The sequence below is a fragment of the Actinia tenebrosa genome, unplaced genomic scaffold (assembly GCF_029948245.1).
Source record: "Actinia tenebrosa isolate PJP-AT-01 unplaced genomic scaffold, QUT_ActTen_1.0 PGA_scaffold0__85_contigs__length_37466705, whole genome shotgun sequence".
NCBI classification, from domain to species: domain Eukaryota; kingdom Metazoa; phylum Cnidaria; class Anthozoa; order Actiniaria; family Actiniidae; genus Actinia; species Actinia tenebrosa.
The window spans coordinates 35,340,507-35,364,068 of record NW_028292569.1 but is presented as its reverse complement, the minus strand read 5'-3'; the positions used below and the strand labels follow the sequence as shown (position 1 = coordinate 35,364,068).

At 37.0% G+C, this 23,562-nt stretch overlaps 1 protein-coding gene across 6 annotated transcripts in view; it reads right to left on the bottom strand.

The window, feature by feature from the left end:
- The window catches only part of LOC116299832 (extracellular calcium-sensing receptor), a 66,283-nt gene that overhangs the window by 38,598 nt on the left and 4,123 nt on the right, over positions 1 to 23,562 (bottom strand). For 2 of the 6 annotated variants that reach the window (XR_016118984.1, XR_016118985.1), the window contains exons 2-9: positions 23,159 to 23,255; positions 21,163 to 21,266; positions 20,061 to 20,298; positions 19,156 to 19,408; positions 18,344 to 18,570; positions 16,554 to 16,728; positions 15,642 to 15,942; positions 14,944 to 15,393 (exon numbers count right to left, since the gene is read on the bottom strand). Coding sequence is in view for 4 of the 6 variants with exons in the window: in XM_031708543.2 (XP_031564403.2) it covers positions 1,609 to 3,756; positions 10,990 to 11,457 (2,616 nt within the window). In the remaining 2 variants the exon portion in view is untranslated. Of the gene's footprint in view, positions 1 to 1,384; positions 3,757 to 10,989; positions 12,492 to 14,943; positions 15,394 to 15,641; positions 15,943 to 16,553; positions 16,729 to 18,343; positions 18,571 to 19,155; positions 19,409 to 20,060; positions 20,299 to 21,162; positions 21,267 to 23,158; positions 23,256 to 23,562 lie in introns of those variants that run through there. The other 4 variants (XM_031708546.2, XM_031708545.2, XM_031708544.2 and 1 more) reach the window with 4 other exon arrangements.

The following is a 23,562-nucleotide window of genomic DNA, read 5'->3' as shown; positions in this document are numbered from 1 at the left end:
GATCGTGGTGTGTTGGTTGGGTGATGGTGTGTTGTTGAGGTGATGTGGTGCTGTTAAGGTGATGTTGATGTTGAGGTGGTGGTGGACTGGTGAGGTGATTGTGTGCTGGTGGGGTTGATAATGTGCAGGTGTGATAGTGTATCGTTGGGGTAGTGGTTTGCAGGTACGGATAGTGTATCGTTGGGGTTGAGGTGTGTTGGAGTGTTAGCGTGCTGGTGAGGTGATCGCATGCTGGTGAGGTGATGGTAGGGTCGTGGTGTGTTGGTGGGGTGATGTGGTGCTGCTAAGGTGATGTTGAGGTGGTGGTAGACTGGTGAGGTGATGGTGTGTGTGCTGGTGGGGTAGTGTATCGTTGGGGTTGAGGTGTGTTGGAGTGTTAGCGTGCTGGTGGGGTGATGGTCTGTTGTTGTGGTGATGGTGTGCTGGTAAGGTTATGGTGTGCTTTTATATACAGTCGATCCCAAAAACGTTGTCCAAGTGAAAAGAGGTTTATAGGACAATAAATGTCACGTGTTCATTAAATATTCAGTTTTACGCGCGTGTGGAAATAGGAATCTGAACGTGCTGCATCACATGCGTGGCAGAAAATGTCGACGGCGGGTAATTCAAAACAAGTTCTTTCGACTTTAGAAGTTCGGGTTTTGGACTCCAAGAAGAAGTCTAGCTACGTTATAAGAAATTTACCCAATTTTCCAGTGTTAGAGACGGTTTCAGAGCTACGTTCTGAGCTAGTGAAAGCCTTACCAGACTTAGAGAACGTTCTGCAAGACTGAGTAATGAGTAATGAGCAAACCAATCTGCACGTACCATACCTTCTTGCACGTGAATCCAAGCCTGTGGACAAGTTCTGCATAATGTTTGGGCACTAAAAGCAGAGCCAGTTGTATTGAATATTTTCGACGCTATTTCATTCAATTGCATTTCAGGATGTTCTAGATGACACTCTATGACGATATACTCTTCATGCGGAAAAAGTGTTCCTGTTTGAAGAGGTCGACCGACGGGCCAAGGATTAATGTCTCCACTAGTGTAGACGTCCGTTTGACCGTTTTAGGACTTACAAACAGATTAGCGGCTATCTCCTGGTATGCTTTTGCATAAAACAAATGTTGGTATACCATTCTCCACCTTAAATCATCCGAGAAAGCCCGCGGCATCTTTCAGATTCAGTTTTCAATACTATAATTTACTTTTGCATCAGTATGCTAATTTCAAAAATCCACGCGCGTAAAACTGAATATTTAATGAGACACGTGACATTTATTGTCCTATAAACCTCTTTTCACTTGGACAACGTTTTTGGGATCGACTGTATGTGTTTAATTAGGTCTTATATTGTTTGGGGGGAAGTATGGTTTTAATGAATAACTATTGCATTGTTACATGGTGCTTTTAAAGCATACTCATTTATTCGTTATTAATCTGAGGTAACAAGGTATGTTTAACCTTTAAATAATCACAAGAGTGTTACTGTATCAACAAGTGCGAATGATTTATAAGTTTTTTTAATTCAATGCTCGGCAGCTTATGCCTGGCTGGGTTCAAGTTTCAAGTCTATACAGTTTTCTTATACAACCCTTACCCTCTGGGCTACCTGTGTTGTTGGGTTCAAGAGGGCTGTGACTCATGTGAAGGACTTACTCGATTAATTGCATGCACGTGGAATGAACTAGGCACGGTCACGCGAAAACCATTCGAAAACTGTCCCACTTCAGCTTTCACAAAAGCCACAGTATTCTGCTCTGGATGTCGTAACATTATATATACCTTAGGTACGAAGAGGCAGCCCAGTAACCCATAAGCTGTGAGCAACGCCGTGGCACAGGCGACAATAGTGATGTAGGACCCTTCAAGGGTCGAGTCGACCGGGTAGTATACGATCCACGAGACCAGTAGGATATACATTGAGAATCCTATATATTTAGCCTCGCTGAAGTTCTCCGGTAGTCCACGGGCTTTGAACGCGTACAGCGAGCACAAAAACGCAAGGAAGATGAAATATATGAACATGATGGAGCGTATGACCAGCCCAGTGTTTGTACGGAAGGCACGACAGGTCAGGAAGATGTACTCTTGTGTTTTGATCTCTTTGTACATGTACGGGGGGTCGATGGTCAGCCACAATACGGTGAAGACGAACTGAATCAAGTTAAGGAGAAATGCAACAGCAAGCTGTCTTTTTCTGTCAAGGATGTACTTCTTAAACCAAGATGGCACGACGTTAGTTTGAAACGCGCTAACAAGCCGGTTAGTCTTGAGGTAGAGAATCGATACGCACGCAGTACAAGTGATGTACCGCCATGGATTGATGAGAAAGCAGAGGGCCTTACTTGGATAAGTCAAATGCAGAAACGTTAATAAAAAACACAGAATAATAATCAAGAGAAGGAGGAAACTGAGTTCTCGATTTGAGGCCTTGACGATGGGCGTGTCTCTGAAGAACACATATACTCCCGCAGCAAAAAAAGCGACCACTAGCCCTATAACATTTAAAATTACGATAATAATAGCAATAGGATCATTCCACTGAATGTTAATGACAAGGAGATCAACGCATTTCGTCCTGCCAGGGTTTGACTTTTGCTCTTTAGGACACTGGGTACAGTTTGGGTGGCCTGAGTACGGATTAACCGACCCCTCGGGGCAGGGCAAACACTCCCAACAGCACGCTACCGTATCAGTTTGCTTGTATCCCGGAAGACAAGTCTTGCTGCATTTCGATTCAGGAGCACGGTTATCCTTTGTGTTCCAGCGGATGATTGACTCGTTGATCAGTAAGCGCTCCAAGTTTGCCTTGCCTTGCCAAGAGCCAACGGGTACGATAGAGTAGCGACCATATGTTGTGTTGTGCTGGAAGTTGACGACATCGTAGAACGAGTTGGTGGGGTTCCCTTCGCTATTGAATCGAACATCACCTGTAAGTCCTTTAAACGACACATTCTGCATATACATTGTCAATTCCTTCAACCTAACAGACCCTTTACATCCATCCTTATCGCATTTTAGCATCAAATTCAGCGCATGCGCAACAGCATACACCGCATCAGAAAGATAGGGAATGAAGGAGTTGTAAAGCTTATGGTAGCTGTCACCTACTGTCAACGAATCATCACACACTTTGTAAGTTTTATTTTGGTCAGCGGTTGTACAATTGAATGTAGTTTCCCAGAATTCCCTCCACCAGGGAATTCCAGTTTGCCGGGAGTGTGATGGTGTAATGTTCTTCAGGTAGCTTGTGAAACGTTGATCTTCATACTGGTGTGGCATTATTCCCAGTGAACTGCCCAACACAGACGCATGGTTCTCAAGCACGTCCTTGCCTATCGTGGCCAACGCCTCGCTAACCAGAAAAGTACGTCCAAACAGCTCCTGTTGAGTTGCCTCCTCAAGGAACCTTCGCGCAGGTTCATAGTTGCTCCAAAACACGATGACTTGGATGTTTGATTCTCGCTTTAGTTTTTCCACGATGGATCTGATCTGGCCCTTGTAGCCCGACCGGGTGAAGTAATCCACCATAGCGATGCAGAATGACTTCCGGTTATAGGATTCTCTCTCCAACGCACGGATACCATACCTTCCATAAGAATGATCCACGGCTACTGCTGCAACATATTTCCAGCCAAAGAACTCTATGATATCGACCATTGCTTTGGCCTGTTGCCCATCAGGGGGGATGGTACGGAAGAAGTTGCTATAGTAAGGTGAGCTGAGTTCCTCACTGCTCGCGAAAGGACTGATAGTTGCTATGCCAACGACCTGACGTAATTAAAAAAAGGTTGTGTATAATGTTATCGTCATCACTATCATTTTTGGAATCATAATATAAAAGGAAATTCATGTTCATGATCATGATCATAATCACCGTGAACTTTAAAAACATAGCCAGCGTATTTTTAATTTAAAAGTTGATTTTTTTGGAGGGTGGAAACCAGGGAACCCGATTAGCTATCAATATCCTCATTCATTCTAGTAATAACTCCAAACCACGCTCTTAAAAACGTTTTAAAATTATGTTGTGAGAAAGATTTCCCAATTAGGAAAAGAAAGATTAAATGTCAACCATTATTATTAGGCTTTCAGGAAAAAAGCTAATGAAAACGCGCCAAATCTAAAGAGATGAAACAGATATAAATGTTACCCCTAGAAACGTCAAAATTTGTCCACGGAAACTTGATGTTTAGATATTGGAAGCATAATGTTCGACACTTCAGAAAATTTCAAAAAGGCGCCGACAATCTAGTGCAAATAAAACTATTTTGGGAATAAAACTAATGAAAAACCACACGAAATATCAAATGTTAAGGAGATATAGTACTGTAGATTTTAAGATTGCAAAAGTGATATGTTTATTAATTGCGCAAAGGTTGCGTTTAATTTCTACTTTGGACTCAACAAATTTTAAGGACTTACAAATAGCCAATCAAAAAAAAGTTTAGCACGCGCGCGCGCAACAACAATCTTTTTGGCGCGAATTCAGGCAAATGAAAAAAGACAAGGTTTTTAACAGTGTTTTTAACATCTGCTTTTTCAGTTTTCTTAAAATTACTTACATGGCCAACATTCGAATCACCAGCGTTGCTATGTCAACGGTATGGCGTCATGATTCCAAACTACAGGTGCTACAACTATACATGACTACCTCGTATTATTTTCAGTTCCCGTGTAAACATTAAATATTATAATTAATTTAATGTGGCCGGCGAAAGCGAGATCAAAAGGCGGCAAAAAACGCTTCCTTCAAATCCGGATAACATTGCCTAAAACATTTAGTACTCGTTACTAGCAAAAAAACCCTGTAAAAACAATTATATGCTAATGACTTGTTCAGTCAAATTTGAATTACTTTTTTACGCAATTCTAATGATTCAATTTTTTTCAGCAAATGTTAGATGAATATTATGGATTATTAACTCCAATAAAAGGATTTCTGACAATATGGGAATTTCATTAAAAGAAATAGTTATTTTATTACAAAAATCTTACAGAATTATATTTTAATTTTCAGAGGAAGGTCTTGAGATTAATTTTAGAATTTAGGAAAACTGGAGAAGGTCGAATTTCATGTCAAAAAATAGATATAATTGTTTTTTAAATTTCATTAGAAATGTTTTTAACACAAGCTTTTGAAGACTTGATTCAAGATGTCATACAGTTTTTGAACTTCACGATGTATAGAAGCACCTGTCGTTCGTGCAAAAATAGTTTATTTTAATTCAAAGGTATTCTTTAAACATTAAAGAAGTCAAGCCGGGTTGTGTAGACGGCAAAAATAATAGCAAAATATTTCTTCCTTTTTTGATAAAATTAAGTTTCTTTGATACCGCAAAACAAAGGCGCCACAAAGATATCGAATTTTTGAACCCTTCGACAATACTTTCAGTACTGATTCTACATGAAGTAAATAGTTGAATGGTAAAATATTTCTTGATTTGAGTGGTGCGTTTCTAAGTTATGAAGGTTTATACTTCCAATATGCTAATAAGTGCGACGTCTATTAAGGCTTAATTAAATATACAAAATCGATCTGGTTCATACAAACAGTATTTAAAAAGCATCATTATTTTACTCATGGTTCACATGAAAGCTGTTTTAAATTTGCATTTTCAAAATGGCCAGCATTTAGTATTACTAGTTACAACAAAAACACTCAAATACCTTACCTGACGTCACCATCATTAACATATTGGAAGTATAAACCTTCATAACTTAAAGACGCATCACTCAAATCAAGGAATATTTTACCAATCAACTATTTACTTTATGCAAAACCAGTATTGAAAGTATTGTCGAAGGGTTCATCTGCACTTTAAAGCATGCTGAGTTTTTATATTGATTCTGAAATTGAAAAAAAGAAGAAAAAAAAATTCGAACGAATATCTCTTGTTTTTACAAGATAACTACTTTATCTTGGTGCTTCAAATGAGGGAGTCAACTTCAGCAGGGAATTGAAAGCCCTTGAAAACAAAATTCATTAAAGAAAAGAACACTAACTCGCATTTGACATTCCTAGTCTATTTGAATAGCAAACAGGAAGTGTACTGAAATATTTCTATACAACCATAGTTAATTGATTAACTATGATACAACAGACAAACACACGCTGGTTAATAACTCCTAGTTTATCGAAACTGAAAGTCCTAAAAACCTTTTAAAAATGTTTTGAACTTTCAGGGAATATTATTAAAGTGCCTATCACCCTTCTGACAATATTCTCAGTATTGATTCTACTTTGGGTAAGATGTTGAATAACCCGGAAAAAAATCATAGTTTGAGTGCAGCTTCTTGAAGTTATGAAGGTTTTTCCATGCCATATGCTAATGCTGTAACATATGAGGAGTAATCATTTAATATACAAAACATGTATACTGGTACAGATAAATTGAATTTGAAATGCGTCATTGTTTTCCCCATTGCTCTTAGAAAAAATATTTCAGGTTAGTTTTCACGTAGTAGCCGGTGTTTCGAATTACAAGGAACAACAAATAACCATAAATGCCTCCTCATACGTCACAACATTAGCATGTGGCATGGAAAAACCCTTATAACTTCAAGAAGCCGCACTCAAACTATGAATTTTTTTCCGGATCATTCAACATCTTACCCCATGTAGAAGCAATACTGTGAGTATTGTCAGAAGGCTGATAGGCACTTTTAGGATCTTTCTAGAACTTTTTAGCACTGTCCGGGTGTTGTTATTCGTCATGAAAAATGATGAAGCATGGAAATGTTTTACCGCTAATAAAAAAAGTACATTAAGGAAATTCAAGCTGGTAAGTTTATTTAGTACCAAGAAAGGCTGCTAAGTGCATTTAAATATTTCGTTAAGTTGTGTCAAATGTTGAGCTTTATAGATATTAATTAACACATGCTGAACACGAGTTAATATAGAGTTTTAGATTGACTTTTTTTTCTCCCCGCAAACGGCAAACGTGACCACGTTTTCATAGTTTTCCTGTATTTTACTTTACCTTTTACAAACCTTCTCACCAAGCGCAAATACTCTTTTGTTTTTCTACTACTTGGACTTTTTTGCGATTCTTTTTCAGTAATTTAAAAGAATTTTTTACTGGTCAACTGACGCTTCACGTTTGCCAAGGGTGGATCCAGGGTAGTTTACGTGATTTCCGTAAACTACTCAATTTTTTTCAAAGCTACACATTTCTTTCTAAATAATGGCAAAATATGTGTATTACATTATTCTAGAAACTTCTAGAAACAACTCACTTGGTTGTTTTTCAGTTAATTATTAAAGAAAAGTCAAACGAAAATGAGTAATCTCGTCATTTCTACCGATTTATTACCGATTCCCGCAAAAATTTTCGGGTTTCGGATATCTCCGTCGGTACGCATCGGAATGCTATCGGAAAACGATCGGAAAACAGCCTTTGTCAAATAGAACCTCAGGGGGTGAGCGTGCGTAGTTGTAGAGCTAGGCCGGTGTGATGATCGTAAACTACTCAAAGACTTCTCTGATTGGCTGAAAACACATTGATTGTTTTGGAAACCACTCAAACCCTTTTCTGATTGGCTATCTACTTTGCAAACTACCTCATAAACTACCAGCAAAACTATAAAAAGCTAGACCTACCCCCGTTGGGTCTCTTTCGTTCTTATGATTAGAGTCATAGACTTTCTGTAGTTTGAACGAAGGAATATTCTACAATGCGTGGCGACCCGATTTGCAGGAGGGAGGACTGTTCTCCTTTCGACATTGGCTTGAATTTTAAAGAAATTGGCTCTTCATTATCACAAGATAAGCTGGGGTTCATTGAGAATGTGTGGAAACCAGGTGAGATTTTTGATTTCCCAGTGTCAATAGAAAATAGAAAGCCTCGTAAGTTTGTCTTTGAATGGCTTAGAAGATATCCCTGGCTTGCATACTCTAAATATCTCGATGGAGCATTTTGTTTTCCCTGTGTTTTGTTTGGAGTAGAATCTGGTAGAAATGCTCATAAATTAGACAAGTTGTTGAAGTCCCCACTCACATGTTGGACTTCAGCGGCTTCGAGACTTACAAAACACGCCAGCGGTAAATGTGAGATGCACAATTTTGCTGTAATTGTCATGGATAACTTTTTGAAAACAATGAGGCAGCAAGCGGTCCCAGTAGATCAGCAGTTGAATAATATTATTCAACAGCAAATCGATAGAAATAGGACGGTCCTTAAGTCTTTGTTTGAAACGATAATTTTCTGTGGGCGAAACAACATAGCTCTCCGGGGTCAACGCGATGATGACCCAACAAATGCTAGTCTATCAGGAAACAATGCTGCAGCCCGAAACCCTGAAGAATATTATAGGACAAATTTAACTGTAGTTTTTCTAGACCATATAGTCCAACAACTGAACAACAGATTTCAAGATGATGTGTTTGTTTGCTACAGAGCACTTTCAGTTATTCCATCAATTATGCTGGCCACTGGTATTGTTTGGAAGGATAATGTATTAGCCTTTTGTGAACATTATAGGCAGGATATACCTAATTATGCAGGTTTACAAGCAGAACTTATTCTGTGGGAGAGAATGTGGATGAGGAAAGATGATCTAGGAGAGGAAATCCCTGATAGTTTAGAAGGGACACTTGAGCACATTGACAATGTTGCTTATGCTAATATACATACCATACTTCAAATCCTTATAAGTATCCCTATGTCATCTGCTTCTTGTGAAAGGTCCATTTCAACCCTCCGTAATCTTAAGAACTACTTAAGAAATACTATGGCTCAAGACAGAATGAATGGACTGGCACTGATGCATTCCCACAGAGACATGGACTTAGATCTTGAGGAAATAATATATTTATTTGCTACTTTAAATCCTAGACGAATGAGAATGGAGAATATCTTACAGTAATATTTTATACAAAATTTTTTGGACTACCACTCCAGTGTTCTTAGAGTACTTTTGAGTTATGTTCCATCTGGATTAATAATTATCTGATGTTTAATCCTTAAACTGATGGGGAACAGTACAGGAACAAGGTGGAATTTTTAAAAACTTATTCTTTTCTGAAATCTATAATATTGTTCACTGGGTTTTAATTAAGCTTGAATGGTCTTTACATATTCTCAACTGAACTCAGCAATGAACTCATCTATAGTGGAACACCTCAATCTAAATAAGGTAATGTATTCATTTTGTATAATTTGCTAGTACATGTAAATTCTAGTACACTGATATTGTGACTGTATGTTCTCTATTTTTCATAAAGTATTGGCAATTTGCTGCCATGTCACTTTTCCTTTAATAGCATATATTTTGCATTGTACTTTTACATACTAATACTTTTGATGTCATTTTTTTCACATGATGTCCTTTGATGTGCTAGATTCTTCAACTGAGATAAATCTGTACAAGGATCTTGACTGCAGACAGCATGCTATGCTAGATGTATCCTTTTAGGCAGTTTATAACTAATAGGGGGATGGTGGGTTGGGTATAAATTCAGAGTAAACTACTCATGTCCAAACCCTGGATCCATCCCTGTTTGCCGTGAACGTAAATCTAAAACCCTCTAATGAAGTCGGCGGAAAATTCCTGCAACGCCAAAAATTTCTCAGTCATCTATTAAACGCTTAGTTTTCCAAAGGTTTTGAAAAATACTGGAAGGCTTTTTTTTTTCCCTCTTTATTTTCCCTCAAAGAAATATATAGTTTTATTTTTAAAATTAATTATTGTCTACTTTTTTGTATCGATATATTCGTTATGAAGTGTAGCAAAAAATCATGTCTTAAACAATGCGTTCCAAAATGGCATTAAAAGAAATTAATAATGATAACCGGATAAATGTCTGCAAGGTAAAATAAATGTCCCCTGACGCCCGAGTGCCCCTTCTCCCCAACAAATTTTAAAGGCTCATCGCTATTGTACGCGCACCACTCCCCCCCCCCCCAAGAGAGCCTATGAAGAGTACTAGGGGAGGAGTGGGTGAGTGGAAAGTTTGACGCACGGCACCAGGAACACAATAATTCACACGAAAGAAACTTCATGATATACATCACGATATGTTAAGATAATCTGTTGGAATACAACATCACCAGTATTTTTAAACCGTGCAGAATTTCATAAACTTTAAGGAAAAATTGAAATCGTACGTAGTATTTTTAATTTGTTATGTCTCGTCGTAAGTTACTATCTAAAGAATCGGATCTTTTCCATCGATCTTATCTTCCAAGGCCAGTTAGTTTTGGCGAAAATTAAAACTTTTCTTTTGAAGCTATAAATTGAAGCACTTTTCCCCTCTTTTCCTTTCCTTTTTTTTTTTTTGTTTGTTTTTTGTTGTTGTTGTTGCAAGCAGACGTATTTTTATCAAACGAGATAAGATTAATGTTGAATACTTAATGCCATAACATTAATCAATTTTATTAAAAATGGATAAGACTACAGCGGGCACGCAAAGCTTCCTATCTCGGCTGCCTCGCTCAAATACATCCATGACAGTTATCTATCAACTACACTACTCTAAAATGTTATTTGAATAGCATAACCAAGAAGAATTTTTATAATCCCCTAAGCTTATAATCACATAAGCATGTAATCTCTTCAGCTCGTAGACTAAATCGATTCCAAAATGTTTTGACTGGCGTTATTTTTAGAGTTTTGTAAATGGTTAGATGGTTGTTTAGGAAAACAATAAAGAGCGTGAAAACTCCTTGAAAGTATTGCCAGTTTTGTAGGGAAATTGTTCAAGGGTGTCTTAGTGAATGGGATTTCGTGAAATTGTGAAAAATTCAAATGCAAAGCACCGACAGACAAAGCACAATCACTAACCAACTAGTAACAAAACTGACTTTATTCCAAAAACGCATGGAAAAAACTACCAAAAAAAATTGCTTAAAACCACGAATCAATAGAATATTATAATATTAATAGAATACGTATCTTCGTTATGCAATGCATATTTTGATTCCTAAAAACGAACAGGAGAAGCGTTGGTAAAATTGTGGGATAATACTTAAGGTTTTTTTGAGTAAAATATGATCGTCTCACCTGAAGGAGGCTCGAGACAAGACTAGAGCTACTGGAGTCTTCAGTACCGAGAACAGCAACGATAGGAGAAGTTAAGTTAAGCTGGATCGTGTCGTTCAAGGACGATGATGACCTTACCGTGGCCTGGTTTTGGAATAGCAAATCGTTAAGGAAGTTATTCGTGCCCATCTGATGCGCCCAATTAACAGCAAGGACTGGAGTATCGCAATAATCCCATACTTCGATACCAAGGTGAATTCCTGGAAGAATACTGGCGTCTGCATTAATCTGGGATATAGTGTACGAAATAGCTTCGATGTACCCAAGACCAAAGGAGTAGAACTCACCACATGAGTCGATTGAGGCTTGTAGATGAACGGGTAGCAGAATACCAAGCGTGATATTACCTTGTTGACTGAATCTCTCCTGGGCTTGGCAAGCATAGAACGCCGCCAAAAACAAGGCCACACCAAATCCAATGTGTTTCATAGTGAAATCGTTAGGGCTTTCCGGGCGCTTTTCCTCTAAACACTGGCTATTTATACAACACACCTGCTTTAAACTACCCGATACGCCGGCGGAGTCGCACGAACGCCTGACCAATGGTTTAAATGAATGGAGAAATAATCTGAACCAATCATGTCCTGTCTTGTAATTAGCGATTCTGATGCGTCCCCCCTCGCCTCAATACCATTCAATTCTTCCAAAATATACGCCGGTATCATTAGTCAATTAGAGGATTTTAACTCTTAACTCGAACAAAAATCGAAAAACACACAGGTAACATTAACTGGGCACGAAAAGCAGATTGACATGTAGTGAATGACTAGCCAGGGAAGGGAAAAAAACAGATGTATTTCGCATTTACGAATTAAACATGTCAAAATAGTAACCCTTAGAGTGACATATTATAGGAGTGCCGACAAAATGAACAAACAACTTTTTTTTCTTTAAAGGAAGGGCTTCTTCCAAAGGACAGCATTGATAAAATGTCTGGAAATTTTTCAATTTTTTTCAGTGGTATTGAGTCCCCAACGGGTTGTCATTTCTCGATTTACTTTCTCAAGAAAGGATAGGAAGAAAAGGTGTTTATGTTGATTGTTAACTTAATTGCTGACCTGTCACATATTACACTGTTTTTTTAGTTTTTGTATTTAATTTGATTACGTGTTTGCGGAGACAAGAGAAGAAAGATTTGAAATCAAGAAAGATAACGAAAATCTAAAACACCGAGAAGTGAAGACGTAGAAAAGTCGTTGGTCGTGAAATGAGGAAGAAATGAAGAGCAGAACGATAGTTTGGTTCGAATCTAAGATGAAGCTATCTTTTAACGTCTTAATTAATTAATGGTTCCTAATGAAGCTTTTAAAGTAAATTTTGGTAAGAAAAATGCCTTTCCTAACACTCTCTCGCAAACAAATGAGAGAGGAAAAAAGAGGAAAAAACAACAACAGTTCATCATGAGATTTAATAGCTATCCTCAGCACCAACCGCGTTGCTATCCAAAAAACCTAAAACAATAACTGGAAAAAAAGAAAAAAAAAACAGCATTAGATTGATCCGCAGTACAAATTCTCATGCTGTGATATTTTTTGAAGAAACTAAATTCGAGCGGCAAAGCAAATTTTTAATGGCAAAGTATAAGTTTATTGAAGAACAGAAAGATTTGTTTTGTTTTGACTTCGGAATTAAGTTGTCATTTTTCGCCCGTCAATCTGTGAAACGGAAATACGATAATGCAAATAGGAAAGAAGAAAACCATATGGCAACGTTGAACGTTTCTTTTTTTTCCGGGAGAAAAATAGACTTAAGTTGCAAGAGTATGATTAGATTAAAGACTGTTGACGACTTGTCACTGTAACCTTGTCTCACAAGGTGAATAAAGTTAAAAAGAGAAAGTTTGAATTGATCATTAAGAAGAGCGTGGTTCTCAAACAAGATGATTTTTATGTCGAAGTTTAGTAAACAGAATTTCAATGAATTCTAACCGAGCGATCGATGAGATGACACTTTGGATATTATGAGTAATTTTATGTCGCACATAGCGAAAGCACATTGCAAAGAAGAAGATGAAAAAGGGTGTATTTGACTACGCCTGACAAGAGAAAAGAACTGGAGTGGTTCGATTTTGCATTAAAAGAGCTTTCGAAACAGGAAATTTTCGGAAAATTTGAAAATAGGAATGAAATAATTTGATTCGAATTTGATCATAATGCCATTTTGAATTTGCTTGTAATACAAAAATTAAATTAAATCATAATAATAATAATAATAATAACGATAAGGATAATAATAACGATAAGGATAATGATAACGATAAGGATAATGATAACGATAAGGATAATAATAACGATAACGATAATGATAACGATAAGGATAATAATAACGATAAGGATAATAATAACGATAACGATAATGATAACGATAAGGATAATGATAACGATAAGGATAATGATAACGATAAGGATAATAATAACGATAAGGATAATGACAACGATAAGGATAATCATGATGATAAGGATAATGATAAGGATAAGGATAATGATAAGGATAAGGATAATGATAACGATAAGGATAATGATAACGATAAGGATAATGATAACGATAAGGATAATAATAATGATAATGATAACGATAAGGATAATGATAACGATAAGGATAATGATAACGATAACGATAATGATAACGATAAGGATAATGATAACGATAAGGATAATGATAACGATAAGGATAATGATAATGATAAGGATAATGATAACGATAATGATAATAATAATGATAACGCTAATGATAATGATAATGATAACGATAATGATAATAATAATGATAACGCTAATGATAATGATAACGATAAGGATAATAATAATGATAACGCTAATGATAATGATAACGATAACGATAAGGATAATAATAATGATAATGATAACGATAATAATAATGATAATAATAATAACGATAACGATAATGATAAGGATAACGATAAGGATAATAATAATGATAATGATAACGATAATAATAATGATAATAATAATAATAATGATAACGCTAATGATAATGATAACGATAATGATAATAATAATAATGATGATAATAATAATGCTAATGATAACGCTAATGATAATGATAATAATAATGATAATAATAATAATGATAATGATAATAATAATAATGATAATAATAATAATAATAATAATGATAATGATGATGATGATGATGATAATAATGATAATGATAATAATAATAAATATTATCAAATGAATATGATCAAATGTCAAAAATCAAAGCTGGATCGTTTTGGGCACAGGGAGTAACTGCATTTTTTGATGTAAGAGTATCGCATGTTAATTCCAAGAGCAACCAAAACAAATCCACTTCTACAATCTTCAAGGATCAAGAAAGCGAAAAAAAGAGAAAGTACCAGCAAAGAGTAATCGATGTCGATATGGGAACTTTTACGCCCTTAGTTTTTGGTACAAATGGAGGAATGGGGGCAGAATGCCAGATTTTTCTAAAGCACCTTACTGAGAAATTAATCAAGAAGACAGGGGACACATATGCAAGTACTATAACATGGATTAGAACTCGATTATCTTTTGAAATAATTAAGTCAGTACACATGTGTGTCAGGGGGACAAGAACCCCTTTTTTTATGGACAATGAATTCTTGAATGACTTTAATCTTAACGCCAATGTAGCGGAAATTTAGCAATATTTAGATTTTAATAATAATTGTATAGTTTTAATATAGTATTATATCAGTGTGAAGAGCTGGACTCGTGTTTTGAGCTATTAATTTATTTTACAAATATGTTTTTATAGATAAATAAGTATATATTATATAGATTTGTTATTTTATATTCATAATCTTTTCTTTTTTGTTTCATAATTATAGCAATACTCTTATCACGTCTCATATTATAATGAATTATTAGTTAATGAATATGATCAAATAATGAAATCAATAGTCTTACTCACCATTGATCACGGTTTTTTATCCTTTTTTCTCTTCCAAGTCATAAATGTTTTCGATTCTCTAATGATTGCATCTTCTACCTTCATGACAACCAACTCCAGTCTTTTTGGTTTCGCTTCGATTCGTTTCGTTATGACATCAACGAGAAATTTTAAAGACGGATGAAGAGTATCTCCATTGAAATCCTGGCGCAAGTATTTGATATATTTCCTACTCGATGAAGAAGCACCTTCTTCTCTTTCCGCTTCTGCTGTTTCTTCGTTCTTAGTTGACCTACATAACTGTTCCAAGTCCTCCAAGCGAATTCTACGCGCAAGGCAATCTTTAAAGCAATTGTCATCTTGCTCGTCATTAGTTGAAGCGTTTCCATGGCGACACGTGTTTGGGAAAAGTGAGGGGATAGAAACAGGTTGCTCAGTTGAGCTTGAGCCTTCAGATATACTCGAGAATATCTGGGAAAGGAAATGAGACACTGTGATTACTGTATATCCCATTTTCAATATTCCACCTCCCTGACACAGCTTCCACTTCCCATACTTCATATTCCACTTCCTCTCTCCCCCTCCCATTTCCCTTCTCCCACCTTCCACTTTCTATCTCCCCCTCCCATTCTCCATATTCCATTCCCGCCTTCCACTTCCCACCTCCGACCTTCTTTATTTACATGAAGCCAAGCAATACAATACAAAGCAATACAAACCTCACAGCAGCTTTCCCTATATTCCTTACGGCTTCCCCTTTTAAATGGCCCCAGCACCGACCTCATCCCTGTGAGCATCTCAGGATCGCGGAACGCCCAAGAGCCATATATGTTGGTCTTACAGAAGTTTGTGTACGTTTGAGTGTCTCGTATTTGGCGTAATTCCTCATGGGACCAAGGAACGCCGCTGGCCTGTGTTTTTGCCTGGCATTGGCGAGTCGCTGATACCCAGTCTCTCCAGACCGGGAGACTGTCACGTGACTCAGAGACTTCTAAGTGTTTGGCAAGGCCTGCCTCAACCCTGAAATCCGATGGGAAGACATGAATGATATGCCATGTAACACTGTAACTATAATATCTTCGAGACTTTATGATGTGTTTTATCAAATCTACGCGTTTATCCGAAATCCTAGCATTCAATATCATGTAACTATGTTGCGACTGACACTTCAGCCTTCATGAGCAATAAAAAGAAAAGGATGAAATGATTTACATAAGGTTCTATTGAACTCTCCGATACTCCATTTAACAGTTCCGTTCAGTTCCGTTTAACGGAACTGTAAATGATTATTCGTATGCTGCTTAACCGTGCCGTGTGGTCTTAGAGCTGTTGTATACGACTGTGAAAAAACTCACGGTATGGACGTGCTTTACCATGTCCGTGACGATGCAACAGGCAAGGATTTTATCAGAATTAATTAAGCTTTGGCTTTCACGTGCTGTAAGTTAGCATCGTACGTTTCAAACTTACACGATAACCATTCTCATAAAAAGCCATTGTAATGTCACGGCATGTCGTATAGTGTACTTGATGTAAGTCAGTATCACTTCCATATACCGTCGTCGTGCTGTGCCCACTGTTACGAAGAGTGTCATTCAAACACAGTACTTATCTCTAAAGAGATTACTTACTCATGGTGCGAGTCATCGAGTCCATAGCACATTTTAAAAGCAATTATGATGTAGGCCATGGCTGTTTCTTCAAACCGCAGCATATTTGCTAAGACTTTATCTAGTTTGAGTGACAACAGATCCTCGTATGGAGAATGCTCCTTCAGGAGGTTGTTTACAAATCCATGGGTTATTGCTAGGAACATAACAATAAATGTAAATAATAATGAACCAAAAGCATTGCAAACTATCGTTAAGGGCTCAGTGGTTCACACTTCAACGTAAGCATAAACATAAGCATAGGAAACATAGTACTATTGTAATTCTTATAATAATAATAATAATAATAATAATAATAATAAAAGCTTTATTTAACGAAGGTTTAAACTTTCAGTTATAGACTGGTTTACGATATAAAATACAATGTAAAAGCAAGCTAATAATATATATTTATAAAATATCTAGTAGATTTAATATTATCCCAAAAAAACAACCCTAACCCTGACCCAACCCCAGTAAATTACTATTTACCCATAAATATAAATATTAAGTATAAAAGTGAATAAATATAATCCCATACCAGCCCTTAATCCTACCCCCATCAAAAAATCCATGTGCAAACACAGGTAGCCCAAGCTTGGTTTCTGTGGTGTCCTGAAATTTTACCCGATTATTGAGAAATAGCACTTCTTTCGCTCTGCGTGGTTATTTTTTGAATTTAGCCCATTTTAAGGATTTTCCCCCCCACCAGTAAGAAATAACTTACTGGTGGGGGAAAAAATATTAAAACGGGCTAAATTCAAAAAATAACCACGCAGTTCAAAAGAAGTGCTATTTCTCGATGATCGGGTAAAATTTCGAGGTCTTACTTAACGTTTCAATGATTTTATTGAAATTTTTTATGAATCTCCATACATTTCCTTATAGCAGGACACCACAGAAACCAAGCTTGGGCTACCTGTGGTGCAAATAGACTGCAAAACAGTCCCCACCCTCCCACAAACCATCCGCAGGAACGAGGTCCCACTCATACTTATGCTTATGTACGCCCGGTTCACACTTGTGTTTCTCACGCTTATGCTTCTGTTAAAATGTGAACCAGCCCTAAGAAAGTGTGAGAGCCGTAAGTTCGATAGTCTCCCTTGCACCCGTTTTTAGTGTCGGTCGTCACGCAACGCTCCTTGCGTGACGACCGACACTAAAAACGGATGCGAGGGGGACTATAAGTTCGATAACTCACTAGGATATTACTTTAACCTCTTTAAACAAAGTTTATTGTATCGTATCGTATTGTAAAACAGAAGTTCCAAAATTAGGAAAAAAAATGAAAAGGAAAAAAGGAAAGAAAAGGCAAAGCTGAACAAGTTATGTTGGCCTCTTCAAAGTTCTAGAAATGGGTTGCATTCTGGGGTCGTTTTGAGGGACGATTCATCACTCAGTGGACATCTTGTGTATCAAGAAACGAAAGAAATTTGAAAACTAACACGATAATTAAGGCTTCCTATAACATTTTACTATCAGAAAGCGAAAAAGACGGCATATTATTTCGAGTATTGAAGCGTTTCCTAAGGCAGCCCCGTCAAACAAGGAGTTGTGCAACTCTGCAAAGTTTATTTAACACAGCTACCGTACCGTTACTGTTTTGGGCACGCGTAATGTACTTTTCTATTCTTGCATTTTTATTCACAAATGCACCCATTCCTCCCTCCCTTCCTTCCTCCTTCCCTCCCTCCCTCCCTCCCTCCCTCCAACCCATCTTTCCATCCATTCACACACTCACTTATTCACCCAATCATTCCCACGGCATTTACCTGGTAAGTTCAAATCCAAAATAAATCTAGCGGTATATTCCCTCAAATTTTGTTCTGGCAGCTCCAAGCGTAATAACTTAGTAATATACGCAGCATCAAGTAGAACCTCTTCTCGATCAGGCATTCCTGAAGAAGTCAGTACTTTGGAATCCGTTTTACTGAATTTCATGTAATCTGGGAGAAGAGTAGGAGCCTCGAGGTATGGGAAATGACCTTCTCTCACCCATCTGAAAACAGGAAGGAAGAAAGACAGAATAAATAGACCTCTTTACCTTGGGCGTAATGTTTTGATAATAGTCTTTATTTGAATTGTATTCTTATGGCGGTGTGTCTTGTCATGCGTCACCATTAAACAAGAAGTAATACTCAAGGGAATGAAACTTGGTCTTAAATGAGAAAACATGCATCATAGGCTGTTGGACAGATGAATGGGATGCATGACTGAATGAATGAATGGGATGGGATGGATGGACAGAAAGAAGTAGGATGGTTTGGGCTAATGGGCACGTGGACACATGGGTAATATTCATAAATGAATGGGATGGTAGGCAGACAGGATGGGAAAGGATGGATTTGATGGGCTGACAGGCATTTGGATGGGATGCAAAAAAGGAATGAATGGGATCTGGAATGAATGAAATGAGCTGAAAGACAGAAGGTTAATAAGAATAAATGGACAATTGAATTGATGATCAGGGATAAATGGGATGGGATGGAAGGATGGTAAGATCAATGGGCAGGATGGAAGGAATAGGATGAGATGAGATGAATAAATAAATAAATAGATCAAATGAACAAACAAAACAAAGTACCTCAAAATATCACTGAGAAAGATTGGCTCATTCAAGTATAGAAGACCCAAATGTGAAAATGCCAGTGTGGTTCTTAGTGTCATTCTTCTAGTGTATGTGACACCATGAAAAGGCAATGACCCCACAGTTTCATCATCAGTTTCATCATCAGTATCATCATCATCATCTACACTTTCATCAGACTGGTTCTCATCATCCATATCTGATGAACTGCTCTCTTCTTTGCTCTCTCTTCTGTGTTCAACCTTTTTACCTTTGGTATAAGCAAAATGAATAGTTTGTTCAGCCAATTGTTTTTTCCCATTTTATCCCATTCCATTTCTATTTCATTTATTCGACTGATGGTTTGAGCTGTATGAGGTAAGTCATTTACAAATGAGCTTGTCATCATCATCATCATCAATTTTATCAACATCACCATCATCTATCATCACCACTACCACTTGGGGCTCACCTCTCACCAATTTGACCTGTATATATGGGTAGAGTAGTTGTTCATGGTCCTCTCCCATGCTTTAAAGGTTTTTCTCCAGGTTCTCTAGGTATCTCTTGTTTTCCTCCCTCAATAACAATTAACTTATAAATTCTAATTTAATCTTAGGAGAGCCTAGATGAAATTTAATGTGTGACTCAGCTAACAGTGTAGTTTTTTTATCATCTTATACCACTATTCTAGGCACTACCATCATAAAAATCCACATCACCACCACCACCAGCCATCCTCATCATCATAATCACCACTACTACTATTATGATATACAACTGCTCCAGCCATCATCATCATGACCACCACCACCATCATTACTACCATCATAATGATCAACCACTATCATCTCATCATCATCATCACCAACAACAAATATGGCTTATGTGAAGGGAAATAACTCCTACAACAATCCACTTACCATGATCAAACTCTTCATGAGAAATTTGTGAGCTCAGCTCCAAAATTTCATCATCTATATCAAGCTTTTGTTTTGTTTTCTTCTTTTTCTTGACATTTCCCCTAGGCACTTGTGCATTGTGCTGAAAAAAATTTCCCTTTCTCAAGTAAAGCAGGGATGGTAGAACATTGTCTGCTTTATCACAAAATGCAATGCCTGTTAGATTCAAATACTTGAACCAAATTTGACCAACAATATCCTAGAAAAGGAAAACATTTTCTTAAGTGTAGGCCAGGTGGGGGGGAGGGGGGAGTACTCCCATATATGGACTATACGGGGATGATCAGCTGAACAGTGTATGGTCTTTTGAGCTTCTTGTCAAGTTCCAAGTTCTTCCTGAGTTTCCTGTCATATTCAGGGTTTCTACTTTCGTATTGACCAAAACTGGTTATTATGGTCGTAAAAAAATGATATGCGGAAGGACATGATAATTGAAACAGGAACTCAATGCAATTAATTATATCTTTTGTCACAAACAGGATCTACAAATTTGTCATAAACAGGGTACCCATTTCAGAGTCCCAGCAGAACACCCCTACCCAAATTCTGGCAGAGTTCCCCCCCCCCCCCCTCTGGGAGTGTAGGCAAGGACAATATTTAACACTTCTTTGAAAATAACTGTGTCCCACTTTCAATAGGCCATTTCATGGATCCTGTTACTCAACCTCAGCCTCGTCAGCATGTAATATTCTTTAGATTTTGACTACAGTCCGCAGTAATGAAAGAAATTTACACATCAACGAACAATTGAAACACTTAAAAATTTCACAGGTTGTAAGCAATTTCTAAAGAGTATAGGTTGAGGTTGAGGCCGCGGGATCTGTGAAATGGTCTATTAGCAAGAAAGTAAAAATGTCATTTATTTTACCTCACATTTATTATCTTACCTCTCATCTAATATTATTTTAATCGTACAGGGAGCGCCTGCTAAGTCTCCTGAACCAGAATCTCAAAAGCCTTTAACCTCTCTTTATCTTGTGACATAGAGAGCACAGGAAGCCCAACAAGGCAACTGCACCTTACCACAGGTATCCCAAAACAATTAAACATAAAAAGTTATTACCTTGATTTTGGCATCAACTCCAATTTTTATGAGAAATTCCAGCTGTTTTTTAATCACGATCTGAAATGCCTCATGAATAACCCACGGCTTCCCTGATGTCCTTTCTGCAAATGAGAAAAATAAAAACATCTTGGAGAAAATACTAAAGACTAAAAAAGGTAGGCCTGATAGCTATTGCATGTGTCCATGCTTAAAATAATCCTAAGTATTTTTGGTGATAACATTTATCTCGTGACTGCCCCGTGGTGTCACATAACACGTCACATGACATCTCGCAATATCACAGCCCTCTAAATTTAATTTGCATTCTAACCCTTTCACCAAGAGTAATGGAACATGGAACTAATGCACTCTCTACGTATAACACCTAAAGAATACTCTTAAAAGCATTTTGGGGGGATTTCATCAGAAATTACTGTCATATCTATGTTAGAACATTTCGTCAGTAAAGAGGAAGAGGAAGAAAAGGTTTTAAGCAGCAATTTTTGACCGAATTTAAAAACAGCTGAACATGCACTTTTGTGTCAGTTGTTATGACTCCAACCAGACATTGCAAGCAGAACAAAACTATGAAAGAACAGCTATTAGTCTCAAATTCGAAGCTAAAAAATAATTAATTATCATGGGCAGAGAGGTAAGAATTTATGCAATGAGGAAACTGCTTTGAGTAGCTTTACTACAACCCACAGTATATGAACCACTGCTAAGGCTAATTACTGATTTGATTTTGGGTCTGTCTTCATCTTCATCGAGAAACTCAAAGAATTGGTAAGTCACAGTCATTATCTTCATTTGGGCAACATTTCAAGACGTTTTGCTCTTGTTCAGAGTTACTTTCAAGTATGAATCTTAACTTAGAAGGGTAGATCTGGTGGTATGTGCCTCTCATGTACCCACTGCCTCTTCTCACTGCTGTCTACATCAAATATGAGCAGTAGAATTGTTTATTGGTTCTAGAGTATATAATGCTTTGAGGTTTTTTTCAAGCCGTTCTCAGATTTTCCTCCCTCCATAAAAAAATTGCTAAATCACTATCTGATCTTTCAAAGGCATAAGGATGCTTGCTCTGTTGATTAACCACATTTTGATGCAACAATGTAAACTAAATAATTCTTCCATTCTTGAAAGAAAAAAACTACAAATCTAGTGCTAGATTATAGATATTAGAATATAGATAATAACATAATCATATTCCTTGGTTTTATATCCCTCATATCCCTCAATGAGAAACTTTTAGTAATATATACAGTATGAGTGGCCGTGTTGTATCAGATATACAACCACGAGCCGAAGGCAAGTGATTGTATATCGGTTATAACACGGACACGAATATTGTATATTACTTATCAAACGTCTAGGTTAGTTCCTTTGTGTTTCACTAAAATTTTTAAAATTAAAGTGAATCTGGCCAAGAAAATCCAACTTAAAGTTTATGCAAATGAACACAGTTTTGTATCAGATTTACAACACTCTCCACAGTCATGATTTCTGTTGTGTTTTCCTCATGAATTATTAATGAGTTTGATAATGGCATTTACTTATGACATATATGAATGGTATGTCCTGCTTAATATACCACAGGCTCCAGAAATTAAAATAACATGGATTCCAAGGCCAACAAAGACATGATTATATCTGTCTATTAATTCAGGTCACTGTATCTTAGTCACATGCAACTGACAAGATATCAAGTTTGAACAAAGTGAAAAACGTTTCATCCTTGTTATCATGTTTTATGAAATAATGTTATGTCATCAATAACATATTCAATAATGATGATGATGATAATAATGATGATGATGATGATGATAGATCTAGTACATAATGTCATATTATTTACTTATTAGATCACTTGTCAAGAAAAGAAATTTTTACTTTGAAAGTGAAGTAGCCAAAGACTAATAATTTTAATCTTTTACTTACGCTCATATAGTACCAAAAAACGGCATGTCGCAGTAGAAATGCATTAACGATGTAGGTAAAAAATTCTACTTACCATAGGGTTTTCTTCCCATTTTGGATTTAGGGTTTTTCATTAAAAGCCGTAGATCAATTTCTGCCTGGGCATCTTCAGCCATCTCCTCTCGTATATCCTGAAAAAGTTAGGCATTGCAACAATGGTTGGTGAGTGATGGTAGTGATGGGATGTGATAGCAGAGTTTCAAGACTTGGCATTAATACACTTCCCTCACCTCTGGGGTCTGGGGTTTGATTCCTGGACTTGGCAACACTTGTGAGTACAGTTTGTTAAATCTCACCCTTAAATCAAAGACTTTTCTTCAGGTTCTCTGGTTTTCCTCCCTCTGTAAACCTAACAAGCTAAATTCCGATTTGATCTGTGATTTGGCCATGCCCTGACTTAGATCAGTCCAGAGGTTGCACGCTTCAGGCTTTGATCTG